At 44.5% G+C, this 16,574-nt stretch overlaps 1 protein-coding gene across 3 annotated transcripts in view; it reads left to right on the plus strand.

Annotated features, from left to right (window-relative positions):
• Positions 1-6,193, plus strand: part of LOC135912508 (BEN domain-containing protein 5-like) — a 106,465-nt gene extending 100,272 nt beyond the window's left edge. For all 3 annotated transcript variants that reach the window (XM_065444970.1, XM_065444978.1, XM_065444965.1), the window contains one exon: positions 5,870-6,193. In XM_065444970.1, the coding sequence (XP_065301042.1) occupies positions 5,870-5,916 (47 nt within the window). In that variant the 3' untranslated portion in view covers positions 5,917-6,193. The remainder of the gene's footprint in view (positions 1-5,869) is intronic.
• The last annotated feature ends 10,381 nt before the right edge of the window (positions 6,194-16,574 follow it).

The raw sequence follows: 16,574 nt of genomic DNA on the forward strand, positions 1-16,574 counted from the left end.
GCAGTCATCGTTACACCATTCACACCGACCCTGTGAACCAAGTTGTCTTATAATGTGGGCCACTAGGCACATGCTCATGGTCGTGACGCCGTCTTGGCACAGTCGAATCTCATTAATTCAAACTGACGCTGTGGTCCCGTCAAAGTTATGTGTATTCCAATGGGCGAAAACGCCCGGTAATTCGAACGCGCAAGCACTTACGAAGGTTAATTCGAAGATACTACACTCCGACAATGCTCTGAGCTGCTCAGCAGTGTGCCAAATCACATGGCGGCGCCTCTGACCAGCATTGCTCTTACGCCGCCATAGAGGAAGAGCTTAGGAGAGACGCCTTAACGCCCTACTCCATGGAAAAAAAAAAGAAATTTCGCAGTGGGAATTTGTGCGCAGATGGGCATCACTGATTACTTCTATTAGTGACGGGTGTCCTGTACAGTCAACAACTGATTTTCCGGACCTTCATTTTTCGCACGTGCCCCCCGATAATTCGGACGCCTTCACAGCACCGCCATGTACCCCGTAGAGTCAATGTCCAAGAATGTCTGAAATTTCGGATGCAAAAAACCTTCGCTATCTGATTTTCCGGACCTGTTGGCATGACCGCAGGGACCAAAATGGCATTAATCGAAGCCACCACCACCGCCATTTTGATTATCTCACTGCCGCGAGCCGGCACTCTCGCACGCAGATCTGTTGGCAGCCATAGCCACACCGCCAACGCTAGGCCTAGCTACTTCGACGTTCGCTATCAAGCTTCATGCTTTGCGGTGCCGTGTTTTTCATCGAAACAATTCGCTACTGTTAGCAGTGGCGCCGACTCCGCCTTTGTAATCTTCGCCAGTGGCTTTGGAGCGCGGAAAGCGTGGCGTGTTGAATAATGCCAGTTCCTGAAAGTCAGCTTTGCCCTAATACAGCAGTGTTGCGGGGAATCGTACCAAATGCTAGAAGGGGCAACTGTCATGGGACATGGTATGTTTTCTTTAATTATTCACGCGTGCACCTGCTGTCTCCTGTCACAGTACAAGCACCGATATGTCTAACAACTGCACTGACAGACTTTTATGGCTATTTCGGACGTGGCTGTGGCGATTTGGCCGCTTGGGGGCAGTAAAAGGTATGCTTTTATATGTTTTCGGACTGCTTGATCTTTCTGACATTCTCGCGGCCCCTAGGGAGTCTGAAAAATCAGACGTTGACTGTAACTTATAAATACGTGTGAATAAATATTCTGGAACTTTCCACTCATGTGTTAGCTCAGTGCACATGCGCCACTGCAGGTAAGTCCTCTAGTCAGTTAGCTTCCCTTAATTTGAACTTCTTTTAATTTGAACAAATTTCAAGCCCCTTTGAGTTCGAATTATTGAGATTCGACTGTACCTAGTTGCATCGTCATCATTCCAGCTTCGACATCCAACTCTTTTACGCTATTGTTGTCACACAGTCGTCATCGCACAGTAGTCGTGCATTCATTTTCATGTCCTCATCATGAACCTGTCATGGTTGTTCGATAGTCATCACTTCCGCTTCCTCATACGTTTTTTCTCATGCTGTCATCGGCATGCCATTGTTGCCATACAGTTATAACACTATTATCATATTCTCATCGTCATCCCATTGTCCTCATATCGTTGTCATGCCATCATCATATTTGTGTCGTCACGCATTCATTGTCACACCGTCATCCTGATATCGTTATCGGCCCGATCTTTGTCATTATAACTTTGTCACACGACTCTCATCATGCCACCATTATCACAGTCACATCATTGTCAGCATGCCTTATGCTCAAAGTTCACCTTGGCAAGCGAGTGCCATAGCAACATATGCTGTTACCTGAATACAGTGTATGCGCATCTACCCGAAGCAACAGAATTCTCAGAATGACCACTATAGGTTATAAATAAATGCATCTTCATTCAGCAGTACATTGTGCTGCTATACATTGCATTAATGGTAATCACTTTATGGTTGAAAGTCATTAGGAGATGGGTTCTGCCGGAATATTTTAGTAGCGTCTCAGTTGTTTAGGGTTTTCTGACTGTTTGATATATTGATCAAAGATGACAGTATTGTACTGTGGCACTGAAATTAGTACTAATTCAGAGTGAAATTGTAGTTTCATGCAGTTACTGTGTGTTCCTGCTCATTATTATGACTGCACAGTGCTTATGGTACAGATGTAAGTATTGAGCATGTAGTAATGTAAAACTGCGACTGTGGTGCCATTGGTTGAAGCGACAATGATAAATCTCCCAACTAAATGGTGCCAGGAATGGGAAAAATAACTGAGGGCATTAGGTGAATGGTGCCCAGTGTATGTTGATGGGCATTGTTCATACAGTTAAACCTCAATATAAAGAATTTCAATATAAAGAAATTCTCTATATAATGAAGTATTTAAAATTTTATTTATTTTATTTTATGTCCTTAGAACACAATGTATTTTGAACCTCAATATAGCGATATGTTTACACAGGGTGTCTACCAACCGGGAAAAGAGGGAAAACCGGGAATTCTCAGGGAATTTGAATAGTCTGGAAAAGCTCAGGGAAAACTCAGGGAATTTGTGCTTTTATCAGGGAAAATTAGCTGTAACTTTATTGGAAGGGAACGAAAGTCGTGTTAATGCTGGCTCCAGTAACAGAGGAATTGCGGCGTATCGTCATTGACACCGTGTTATCGGCAAGAGGTATTGCCAGAGTAGTTAACGACCGATTTTCCAGACGCCCGATTTTTCGAACATGCCCTATAATTCGCACGGCTTTGCGGCACCACCACGTACTCCATATAGTCAATGTCTATTGCCCTGGCTGCATGTCTCAAATGACATTAATCAAAGCCACCACCGCCGCCATTTTGATTATCTCGACGCCTCGAACCGGCACTCTCGCACGCAGATCCGCTGGCGGCCGTAGCCAACACCGCAGTAACTTTAGGCCTAGCTGCTTCTACGTTCGCTATTAAGCTTCTTGCCGTGCGGTGCTGTGTTTTTCATTGAAAGAATTCGCCGTTCTCAACAATGGCACTGACTCCGCCTTTGTAATCCTCGCGATTGGCTTCGAAGCCCGCAGAGTACAACGCGTTGCTTAATGCGGCTCCGAAAGTTAGCTTTGCCTTATTACAGCAGTGTTACGCGGTGAAGGATAACAAGCGTGGGAAGGGGCAATTGTCAAGGGACACAGTATGTATTCCTTAATTATACACGCGTGCACCCTATCTCCTGTCACAGTACGAGCACCGATATGCCTAATGAGTGTACTGGCAGGCCTTAGGAGCTTTTTCGGGCACCCCTGTGGCAATTTTAGCCCTTAAGGGCAGTTAAAGACATGCATTGATTTTTTTCGGACTGCCCGATTTTTCGGATGTTTTTGCGGCCCCTAGGGAGTCCGAAAAATCGGACGTGGACTGTACAACTGACCAAGACCATGCTTCAACTGATCCATGGGGTGAACGCGTGGCAGGAGGAGGATGAGAACAGAAAGGCCCGATGCACCGAGGAAAGCAAGCGTACCGCCGCCTCTTTGAAAGAGCTTGAGCTCAAAAAACAAAGTGTTGGCTGACACCGAGATGTTGGTGTCCCTCATAGAAACCAAAATAAACTCTTTAAAGCAGTGAAACCCAACACTGAGATGTTGTGTACGGGCTGAGAGTATGTCAGGACAGTTGAGGTTGAATTTCCAGCTGCAGAGAGATAATCTTAGTCGTGTCAAAGTTCAGGCCTCATACCGATAAGCTTGCTATCAGTTGATAGAAATAGCTCATATTCATAAATATTTACTTACGTATGCATCTCTTTTTCATTCGTATTTGAAAATGTTCGACTCAATTTGGAATGGGATTTACCATTTCTTTCGCTGTGCATTTTACTAACACCTTCCTTCTGTTCTTTTTAAATAAAATAGATATTGCTCTTTACTATTCAAACTCAATTAAGTCACTTTTTTTTGTTTCAACATGCTTACTTGAGAGTGACAGCATCAAGCAACATGGTGTGAGCCTGTCTTGACATAAAACAAAGTTCCGGCTCATTCAAGGAATTTTGCAAAGGTGCTCAGGGAAAACCTGAAAAACTCGGGGAATTTGCAAATGTCAACTTGGTAGACACCCTGTTACACTCAAACCTTGTTATTACGAAACAGGATATAACAAAATAAGGGATAAAATGAAGTAAATTAACTTCCCCTTGATTCCCCTTAGAGATTTATGTATTTGAAACCTCATTCTAAAAAACTGAAATGGTCCTGTCAGTGGATATAACGAACTAGATATGTCTCCGAAGTAAAAAAATGCCCGGCCGTTGCGCACTGAATACATCGCATTCCGTTGGATTCAGCAGCTGTTCGCCATGGCAGTTTAAAACTCCTGTGTCACTACATCAATTATGCCGTCGAACCAGACTGGTCTTTTTCATCACCACGTGTAGCTGCGCTCAAGTGGCATAAGCAGTGGCTAGCTATCACACTTTTCCGCTTATCTCTCTCTCACAGGCATGCCTGGCTGTGCAAGTTGCATCCGCTGTGCTGCTATGCATGGTGGTGCAAAAGATTAGTACATTCACCTTTACTGCATGCCTAGCTGCATGCTGCGCGGCTGGGCTTGGCTTTCGAGATCTCACTGGGTCAATCTGGGGGGTCACGTGCAAGCCTGCATGAATTGCATCCTACTGGCAGCGCATGGTGGTGCGAAAGATTAATACCTTCACCTCTCTCTTTCTCTGCTGCGTGTTGCGCAGGCACCCACATCTGGGCCTGGCCTTCGAGATCTCCACAGTTGAATCTCGGGGGTCACACTCAGGCATGCCTGCACCTGCTCACGTCGCTATGAGCAGCGGTGCCAAAGATTAATGCATTCACTTCTACTTCTCCCTGTGGCGAGCCATGCGGGCTGGCGTCTGGATGAGGTCTCCGAAATGGCATTGCCACTGTTGCAATTTCGTAGGCCTTAGGCCGGTCGAGCCAATCCAGTGTAGCAAAGTTCGCTTGCCTCTTTGATCACACTGTGAAGTGCTGTGTTGTGTGCCACATGCTGCTCAACCGTGACGAGCCAAGTGGAAAGCAGAAGTGAAAGACGATTACAATGAAACAGAAGGCAGCTATCTAAAGGCTGTCATGTCAGGTGCTAAGAAGGTGTGTGGTTGCACACACCGAAGATTCGTTTCTTGTTTTATTCAAATTGTAGCAGTTTTGCAGGGTGCAAAACTGCTTTCTTATTTTCGTGTTTGCAATTGTGCGCCCTATTGGGCATATATTGCAGTAATTCTCAGTAATTGATATAACAAGATAATTTCGCCCCCGCCCCTTCAACTTCGTTATAATGAGGCTCAAGTGTTGTGAAGGGACCATATCGAATAGGACAATATTCAACTCGTTATTTCAATGTTCCGAATATTTGAAATGTGGTGATAACCTAAGAATTACAAGGCGATATGTACGCTGTTCAGCTCAAACACAACTGGCATGGATGTGCCAGCCAATTAGGTTCGCTTATTTGCCTGGTGTCAAGCGGTTTCCCGTGTTTCAAAGAACTGTTCTTGTAGTGCAGATCGGTATTTCTGTTGCTGGCTACCGGATGAAACCTGAACGTCTAGGAGAAATTTATGGGTGATCTTAGTATCACTTCTCAGCGACCAATATCACTGTTCAACTAAGACTTTAGCTTGAAATGATTAGCCTAGCTACATTAGCAGAGCAAACTTATTAAGCTGTGAGCGGGCTCCAGCTGGCTTGGCTCTTCTTCACTGGTGAAGGGCAGGTGCATTGCGTTTTTATGGGAGCAGCTTGTTTGCAATTCGTAGGTTGTCACTGACTATAGAATCCTGATATGAAGATTGAAGAGCCCAGTTAATGGTATTTGTGTACTTGCTTTTCAGGAGCCAAGTACAGGCGCAGAAGGAAAAAGAATGCTAACAAAGCGTAGAGGTATGCAAATGCCAAGATTGCTAGTGACCAAGAAGCCTCTTCACGCGATTGTGTTCAGTAGCTGCCTCTGTAGCTTTTAGTGTTCAGAAATCATGACAGCCTCACTGACTAGCATTCATATAGTGCTTATATAAGCTCTGCAGTAGCGACTGCAATGAAGCAGTATCGACAGCAACATTTGTTGAGACGTGAGAAATCACCCTGTAACCTGGGTTGTCACTTGGTCATTTGCTGTCAGAATTGCCATTTTTAATAAAAACTCCATTAACATCATGTGTCATTTGTATTATGATAGAGTCAATTGAAATGTGCACACTGTTTGAGGAGGCTACACTTCATGCTCTCTGATCCTAAAAGAATCATAATGCTTCACTAGGTATATCCGACATAGAGAAAAAGAAACAAAACCATTCTCAGATATGCAAGCGTCAGCGATACTAATTACATAATTTGTAGACTCAGCGCAACAGATAAATAGGGCTCTGATATTTCACAAATATCTATGTGTTGCATCACGCTGGGTCTAGGCCTCTGTGTCATAATTTTGGAGCCTGCTGCCTAATGCATATACCGTATTTACAAGATTGTAAGTCGACTCGAATGTAAGTCGACCCCCCCCTCCCCCCCCCGATATCGCTTGCCAGGGAAAAAAAAAGAGAGCATACCTGAGGGCGCATTCGATAAAGAAAATTTATTAGTAGCTGACATGGTCACTTGACTACTCGTCTTCACTAGTGCTGCCATCGTCATTGTTGCTACGGTCGCACAGCACACCGTCGTCCAGCGAAATTTCACATTTGGCAAACGACCGCACCACGACATCTTGTGGAACAGCAGCCCACGCCGTATGCACCCAACCACACGCAGCCGTCAGCAGTGGCGTAGCAACGGGGGGAGCGTGGGCCCCAGGTGCACGGGGCCAGCCGGGGGGTCATATACATTTGAAGACACCCGGAAATTGTCAATATCCTTGACTACACCCGGAGGGGGGGGTGACAGGAGACCTATGGGCTCCGGGTGCTAGACGACCTAGCTAACGCCACTGGCCGTCAGGGAGGTTCTTTTGACAGGTCCGGTTGGCGTAATTTCGCGGTTTTCTGCCGCCAGCCACTCGTACTCACGGCGGAGCAGGTCCTTAAAAAACGAAGATCAGAGCTTGTTTCATGACCATGTCCCACTTCATTTGCAGGGACCGATCACGCATTTCAGCGACGTACGCTGCAAGCTTAGCCTACAGCTCCGGAAGGCGTCCAGACTGCGGCACGTGGAAAATTCCTCACGTGCCGTCACGGGTGAAAATTTCGCTTCGCTGCAGTTGCCACTCTCGCACCAACCGTTCAGAAACATCGAACTTGCGGCCCGCTGCGCAGCGATTTGTTTCTTCGGCGTAAAGGATGGCAGCCCTCTTGAACGCTGCTGTGAACGAGTGCTGAATGATTAGTGGGCCTGGACTGGAGCATTCATGACGACTGAGGAAGCATAGAAGTAGCACGTAGCTGGCATTCAAGTGGAACATGTCAAACCAATGCCTTTCATCAAACTATAGAGAAAGCCAAGCTCAACAGGCAAAGAGAAACCTGCGAGCGGTATCTGCTCTTCCATGAACTACTGATACTATCGGTAGTTCATGGAAGAGCATGGAATTACCAGAACTCGGTAATTATTGGTAATTCATGGAACTACCGATACTATCAACTATCGACACCTCCCCCCCCATGATTGTTGCGTGCGCTGTAAAACTCTCAAAAATGTTGAAAAACCCTTCCGGAAAGCGAACAAACACACGGGATAGTGAAATGCTACGGGTAGGGCCATATAGCAAACAAAATTGTAACTACATTGTGGCTCCCTTGGTCTTGCTTTTTTTGGCGGTGCCGTGTTTTAGTTTTGATTGTAAGTCGACCCCGCAACTTCAGATTTTCAAATTTTGAAAAAGTGGTCGACTTACAATCGTGTTAATACGGTACGTATTTACTCGAATTTAGGCCGACCCCGATTCTAAACCGACCTCCTAAACTCCGAAGCCAATATATATATATATATATATATATATATATATATATATATATATATATATATATATATATATATATATCTTACCTCGAATGTAGGCCGAACAAAAAAAGCGAGCACAGCGTTCACACAATGCAAACAGCATTGATTGAATCTGAACGTGCGGAGCTCATTCAACGTCGTCATCGCTGTCTTCTTTATCAATGTCACCTTCAAACAGTGCACTATCTTCGGTACCGCCAAGCGCATTAGATATGCTGCACTTTTTAAAGGCGTGCACGATCAAAGTACCTGGGATGTTGTCCCACGCTGCAGCTCCCCAGCCCGCCAGCTACAATAGCTATGCACGTTTGATGCGGCCCGTTGCCATTAGCATGTGGTCTTCGTCAGTCAACCAGTCCGTGTAATATTTTCGCGGACGATCTTTGAAAGGTTTGTTGATGCAGACATCAAGTGGCTGGAACTGGCCCGTCATGCCGCCCGGTATGACAGCGAGGTCCATGTTTGCTTGGGCGAGCGCAGCCTTCACATTGTCGGTCAAGTGCCCACGGTAAGAGTCGACGACAAGGAGCGAGTTCTTTGTCAAAAGGGCTCCTGGACCCCGTCGCCACACAATCTTAACCCACTCTTCCACCATCGCACCCGCCATCCACTGGTTCTCATTGCCTGCACAATGACATTTCTTGGGAAAGTTTCTCGAGCAGGCAGTGTCTTCCTTTTAAATATCATATAATGAGGGAGTTTATGTCCATCAGCTGTGCAGCACAGCATCACAGTTGCGCACTGCTTCTCATAGCCCACAGAGCGCACCTTCACCTCCTTGGCACCCTTTTCATTCATGGTGTACGCCACTGGCATATCAAAATACACAGCCGTCTAGTTGGCGTTCCCGATTTGCCCAAGGTTGTAGCCTGCCACTTCTCTCTTTCGCAGCACATAGCGTTGAAAAGCTATCAGCTTTTCTTCGAAATTGCTTGGCAGCTTCTGGGTGCTTGAAGTGCGACGTCGGAGGCTGAAGCCGAAGCACAGGGGTGAATCTCCACATGGCTGCCATAGGCCGTTTTCGAGCAGACGCTCTTTCGACGCTACCGCCAAGGTCCCTTTCAGTTACGGCCCTAACCGCAGGGCGATGCAGACACAAAATGGCAGCACACACAATTGTTTATGTTGTCGTGGCAACACGAACAGCAGCAGTGCCTTTTCTCCCAAACGTTTTCGTTTTGGTTTTATTATGCCAAGCTGCTCCGCACCCTTACCCCCATGCTGCGCGCATCGCTTACCTTTTTTTTTACCTGCATGCGGCGCGTTTCTTCTTTTTTTTTATATATCGCGCGCACCATGCACCAGCTCGCAAGCAATGCCAACGCGCGGTGTAGTGCACGCATTGGCATTGCTTGTGAGCTGGCGCGTGGTGCGCCGTGGGCTATGCGTTGGCACACACGCAATCTTGCCAATACTTATATTATACCAGCATGTGCCAGAACATAAAAAGATTCCACTTCCAACACAACAGATCTTTGGCCTTGCTTTATCAACTTCGTTTCCGAAAACATTTTTCTTATAACGTGGTGCGATACACACTCAAAAAATGTGCAAAAGTGAAAAGTGCATGACATATACAAGAGCACTAAACACAAAAGTTCACAGACGGTGAAATAAAAAAAAAAAACGCTAGGAGACGCGAAGGCCGTTTCATGTACACACACATACACATATAAAAAAAACAAGAGTTTCATAAAACGCCCTCAAGACCAAAATGTAGACCTTGTGTACTACGATCGGCGGTGATATGTAGGCGCGCCAATCGAGTGGCCTTTGTCGCACTATGCGTTAAAGGCTTTGCTGAGTTCGATTCTATTGCTGGTATTTCTGAAATGCAGCCTGTCGAATGACTGTGGTCGCATGGGGAGCAGAAACCGTTCACGCCGATGGTGACAAAGAAGTCAGCAGTAACAACGAGCAATTCTGCAGGCACCCGCGCTTTCACTGTATCTCGCGATGGCAGTTCGCAGTAACGAGGAATAAATTGCACCTTGCGAGCACATGCTTTTATGCGGCGTTTTCTGTTTCCTTGTGGCATCACTTTGTGTAATATATATATATATATATATATATATATATATATATATATATATATATATATATATATATATATATATATATATATATATATATATATATATATATATACACACACGCACACATGTTTTTTTTTTTTTTTTTTTGCTGACAGTCCCCTCTCACGTCGTATTCATGGCACAGCCATATACGGTGAGTGTTAATTGGTTCTGAGGGACTTGTTAAACAGGACCATGCACTCAGTCCAACAGCCGCTGAGACAATTCCTATATTTAAGAAGCTGCGTAGATGTCGCTTTGTCTTGCAGAGGCCGCCAAATTTAATGTATTGTCATCGGTCACAAGGAAAGCGAGCATAATAAAGTAACGTAGCGCGAAAACTTCACCAATGTTTCAGGCAGGAATTGAACAACACGTTGAAATTGAGCCTGTAGGCCATACCTTCACATGCGCCAGTGCGTTCCGACATGCTGTGCAGTGCTTTGAACAAGTGAAGCAGAAATTTTTGTTGTTGTTCTTGCGTAACAAATGTTGACGGGCGAATATATGATGCCAATGTATACATCAATTACACAAAAGCGATGACGGCGGTTCGTCACACGGGGAAAAACAGCTACCATCACATACAGATGATAGTGACAGTTCATCTGGCAGTTACCGTATTTACACGATTGTAAGTCGACTCGAATGTAAGTCGACCCCCCCATATCGCTTGACCGAAAAAAAAAAATATAAGAGAGCATACCCGAGGGCGCATTCGATAACGAAAATTTATTAGTAGCTGACATGGTCACTCGACTACTCGTCTTCGCTAATGCTGCCACCGTCATCGTTGCTGCGGTCCCACAGCGCGTCGTGGTCCAGCGAAATTTCAAATTTGGCAAACGACCGCACCAGGACATCTTGCAGAACAGCAGCCCAAGCCAAATGCACCCAACCACACACAGCCATCACGGAGGCTCTTTTGACAGGTCCGGTTGGCGTAATTTCGCAGTCTTCTGCCGCCAGCTACTCGTTGTAATCGTGGCGGAGCAGAACCTTAAAATTAAGGCGAAGGTCCGGGCTTGTTTCATGATCACGTCGCACTTCAATGGCAGGGACCGATCACGCATTTCAGCGACGTACGCCGCAAGCTTGGCGTACAGCTCCGGAAAGCATCCAGACTTCGGCACGTGGGAAATTTGTCACTTGCCGTCACAGGGTGAAAATTTCGCTTCACTGCAGTCGCCACTCTCGCACCACCCGTTTAGAAACATCGAAATTGCGGCCCGCTGCGCAGTGATTTGTTTCTTCGGCGTAAAGGATGGCAGCCCCCTTGAACGCTGCTGTGAACGAGTGCCGAACGATTAGTGGGCCTGCAGCACTCATGACGACTGGGGAAGCATAGATGTAGCACGTAGCCGGCAGTCAAGTGGAACGCGTCTAGCCTTTAAACAGAGAAAGAGAAACCCACGAGCGGTGTCTGCTCTTCTATGAACTACCGATACTCCCCGCAAGCGCTGCCGTTGTGAGGGTGCCGCCGCAAATGGGAACAGTGGCGCTAGATACGGGTAGGGCCATAGAGCAAACATAAAATTGTAACCACGTTGTAGCTCTTGCTTGTATCGCTTCTTTTGGCGGGGCCGTGTTTTGGTTTCGATTGTAAGTCGACCCCCCAACTTCAGACTTTCAAATATTAAAAAAGGGGTCGACTTACAATCGTGTAAATACGGTAGATCAACTTCTGGCTAAAGGATGGTTCTGTGTTTCGTTCTGGACTGATCGAACTCTAGTAATTAGAGCGAATTATGAAATCAGAATCAAAGTTATTTTCGCCATATATGTGGGTGTGCATGCGACGACCACTATTATGAGAGCTGGACTAGGTGGAGACCAGTGTGCAAGTCGCAAGACAATATATCGCGGTATTATCACATTTCCTTTACCAAAAATCGCAAAATTTCAATACTTTAAAAACGGATATGTTTGTAACAATATTATATCGTTCATTATTGCTTTCTTTTTTCGTACGTAAACTATCGAAAAATAAACTATTTAACGGGGTTTAACAGGGATAGGCGGGCTAGTTGGTGGTGGTTATTGGAATGCATCATGTATCAAAGTAGGAAACACACAGGACAGGATGGGGAACAAAATTTAATCGAGTGGATATTGCGCTAGGTAGTTCTCGTTATAGTCATTACACAGCGGAAAGAGTCAAGCAAAATTGTTCGCGAATGGCGTGTTTGTGGTAAACGGCCCTGTCGCATCCCAGTAAAAATCATCAGGCCCTATAAGCGCAGGCGACTCGCGGACTGTACAGTTCTAGGAAAATATTTCGGTTGGATGTTTTCACTGGGCAGTGTGAAATAGGTGTTTATACGAAGCCGAATGGTCAAGAGATGTCAAAAACTGCAATTTTTGTAACTATTGTGAATTCGTCTAAGAATAATTAAAGCTTCATGCCAATCAATGTCAGTCATACAAATGGAGCATTTCTGCTGTTGACGTCTATTTGATTGGGAAGAACTAGAGTTAGATCAAATCATTCCAACATTTCCTCAATGAACTAATGACATTCAACAATCAAGCAGTTGAGAATTAATAAATTGATGGTACATCAAGAGTGTTTATTCAAGCTCCGTCTCCTGTGAGGCATACCTACCATTTTCGTGTAAAGCACCCTGGAAGGTGTATTGACTGTGCATGCATGCACACATGTGTCGAACTCCGTGCACAATAGACGGGATGCATTGAAGATGAATATTTATTAAAATTCAAATTAGTTATTTGTGCCTTGTAAAGGTACAGACAACGGAGTCGCAGAAAGAGCTGTCAGATACAGCTTGACAAAGCCGCAGCCCCCTTTCGCTTGGCACCGGCTTCACAGCAAGACTTTTAAAACAAAGGTAATTGCACAGTGTAACAACAGTTGTGCAATAATAAGCAAGAACAAGAAAAAACAAAACACGATTAGACAATATTTAGACAATCTTCACAAAAAGGAAAACAGAACCTACGTGGTAACACACGTAGCACCCAAAATACTGTTTGACGCATTGAAGACCTCAAAATTATTATATATATATTAGGTATATCAATCCCTGCAAAATCTAAATCACAGGTTTTCATTACACATGCATGCACGCGCTCAACCAAGAAGGAAACAGTGAAGAAAGGGAAAGTATGGGGAACCGCGGTCATCTTGTGCTATCGCATCTCCCTCTCCCAGAAAGAATGAAAAGGTTCTTGGAAAGCAGGGACGGGCGATTCTCTCCGTTGGCATCAGTTCCCACCAACGAGAAGGAGGCGAGAAAGCGAAGCAGGGCTTTCCTTGCTATCTATTTTTTCTTCGTCAGGCGCAATACCGCCTGCTCGTGGGGACGCAGGCAGGGCGGCAGGGGCGCTAGTTCCCGCCAAATGCTAGCTCTGGATGTCAACTCCTTTCGCGACTCGACAGCTTGGTAGACTAGTTGGTGCATTTCTGTTATCATGGACTGCGCATATAAACATAAACTACACAAAGTAACATGGACAAGAAGAGCGCAAGCCCTTTCCATGGAGTGGAGCCGCCGTGTCTTGCCGTGCAAGATATGCGTACTCGTAAGTGGCATTTTAATTTGTGGAGTGCATGACTGCCTTTGTCAAGTAAACAAAACTAGCTTTGTATTGCGCGAATATGTCTTGCAACATATGAACTCCTTGTTTTTTGTGTTCTTTTTTCTGACAGGAAGAAAAAAAAGAAGAGATTTATATGAGAACGGGTCAAGCGTTAATGTGAGACGTACTTTCATGTATAAATATTTAACGTTATTTTTTCGTCTTGTAAGCGTGGCGTATTTTCCTTAATTTTTTTTTAGGAAACACTGGAACGACACTGCTTATATTGAAGCACGGTGTGCGAATGACCTGCTATGCTCGGAACTGTTATCACCATTCAGGAAGAAATCAGGTGAGACGCTTGTCTGGTTGTCATTGCAGAAAAGTCATAATTAATTCGAAGTAGCTTTTGTTCCTTCCCAGAGATGAAAAAACAAAACTGTAAATACCCAGTACTGTACGATATACGTCTGCTGCATTGCAGGTAAGAATAGATTGTGTGTGGCACATCTCCGCATGTGGACTACAGTAGATCTAGGAACATCGGACAAAAAGACATGTACGTAAAACACTGGGACAACAGATATGCAAGTTGTTCCTCAATTGTTGTGTTGTAGCATTTTCATAGTATATGTGTAAAACTTTGTCACCGCAGTCACGACGTGATGTAAACCTTTATACTTATCTTGTGACAGTCTGCATGCTATTTTGTTTGTGCATGCCATATGTTGTCAATAATTCATTTATCGCGTTCCCAGGATGTATATTTTTTTGCAACAATATTCTGAGCCGAGTCAGTAAATCGATCTTTCCTGTCCTCATATTTCCCTGAGCGGTTCTAAAGCGTGAATGACGTCGCAGAAGTTGAACGCATTAATTTTCACTGAAAGTGCACGCATGTGTCTATATTATATGCATGTGCAACGACGAAATAATAATTTTGTCTGTGGCTGTGCCAGGATCAGTATTTCTTGCACAGAAATGTGAAAAAGTCCATTAAATCACCTGCATGGTTCACTGAGTTATTCATTATTACATTATTTGTTTGTTCGTTTTTCAGCTTGTATGAGCTTGTAACTATCCAAGCTTCACTCTCAACGGGGACAGAGAAATGCCGGATACTGTACCATTCAGAGCCAAGAACATGGGAACGGCTGAAAAAGAGCCTCACAGGCAGTATGCAAAACTCTCACAGCAGACCAGCACTGTCCTTTAGCTGTGTGATACTATTTCATTGAACAAATCTAACTACTTGCAAATTGTTAACACTGCTGCACGAAAAAATTTATGTATTTTATAGTTGCAAAATAAACACCTAAAAGGAGAAAACATTGCATTCACGTGTTTCTTTTGTTGCATGTTATGTATTTATGCTAACCAGTACAGATAATAATTAGTGGCAGTTAATTATATTTCACATGTGAATTACGCACATATTGCGTATATTAATTGTCAGCACAAGTTAAATGCCTCTAGTAAACTGTATATCGTTGACCTAAAAACGCAGCACACTGCAATAAAAGAAAAACCTTATGTGTTTTTTTATTATAATAAAAAAACTTTTAAAAGAATGTCCGCACCCAGCTGATGGCCAACGGCGAACCGGTGCTTACGAAATGTTGGGTCATAGTTGGCCCGCGTGCAGTGTGCACTTGGCCACATCGGCTACAGCAGTCAGGCCTATGTCACTTGCCGATAATCGCTAGACATGAAGCCAGTGTCAATCCCCGATGCCGGCCCCCCATCAGGCGCCGAGGTCGGGCCAACCGTTTTGCAGTTGGCCAGAGACGTCGGACCGATCTTGTAAGGGGATCTTTCTGTTGCTTAGGTAAGCAGTCTGTACTCCTTGATTACGTAATGCTTCTATGACTGCTGGTATCTACTGAATCAAATGCCTTTTCGTAATCTATGAAAGCCATATAGACAGGCTTATTGTACTCTGCAGATTTCTCGATAACCTGATTAGTGACATGGATGGGATCCATTGTAAAGTATCCCTTCCTGAAACCAAGCTATTCCCTTGGTTGACTAAAGTCCATTGTTGCCCTTATTCTATTGGAGAATATTTTGGTAAATATTTTATATAATAGTGGGATTAAGCTAATGGGCGTATAATTTTTCAGTTCTTTAACGTCTCCCTTTTTGTGGATTAGTATAATGTTTGCATTCTTCCAGTTTTCTGGGACCCTTGCAGTTGATAGACACTTCGTATAAAGAGCCACGAGTTTTCCAAGCATCATGTCTCCTCCATCTTTGATTAAATCAACTGTTATTCCATCTTCTCCTGCTGCTCTTCCTCGTTTAATGTCTTCCAAGGCCCTTCTGATCTCATCGGTAGCTATAGGAGGAATTTCTGTACCCTGTTCATTACTGTTTCTAATTCAGGTATCCTGACTCCTCTGGGTACTGTACAGATCAGCATAGAATTCTTCCGCTAGTTTTACTATATCTTTGAGATTGCTGATCATATTACCCTGCTTGTCTTTCAGTGCATACATCTTGGTTTGTCCTATGCCATGTTCCTTTCTCATTGATTTCAGGCTGCGTCCATTTTTATGGCTTCTTGTCTTTCTCACGTTATAGTTTCGAATATCACCTATTTTGGCCTTTTTGATCAGTTTTGACAATTCCGCGAATTCTATCTTATCTCTTGAGTTGGACACTTTCATTTTTTGTCGTTTATTAGGTCCTTTGTTACTTCGGAAAGCTTGCCTTCTGGTTGCCTTGGTGCCTTGCCTCCCACTTCAATTGCTGCCTCTGTAGCCAGCCTAGCTACGGTTTCATTCGTTGCCTCTATGTCATCTTCATCTCTCTGTTCTAAGGCTGCATATTTTGCATGTTCCAGCCTGAATTTGTCTGTTTTTACCCTTACTATCTCTAGGTTGACCTATTTCTTCTTTACCAATTTTACTCTTTCTCTCTTCAAATTGAAGTGAATCCTAGCCCTCACTAGCCTATGATCACTGCACTTTACCCTACCTATCAC

The sequence above is a fragment of the Dermacentor albipictus genome, chromosome 1 (genome assembly GCF_038994185.2).
Source record: "Dermacentor albipictus isolate Rhodes 1998 colony chromosome 1, USDA_Dalb.pri_finalv2, whole genome shotgun sequence".
In the NCBI taxonomy this organism is placed as follows: domain Eukaryota; kingdom Metazoa; phylum Arthropoda; class Arachnida; order Ixodida; family Ixodidae; genus Dermacentor; species Dermacentor albipictus.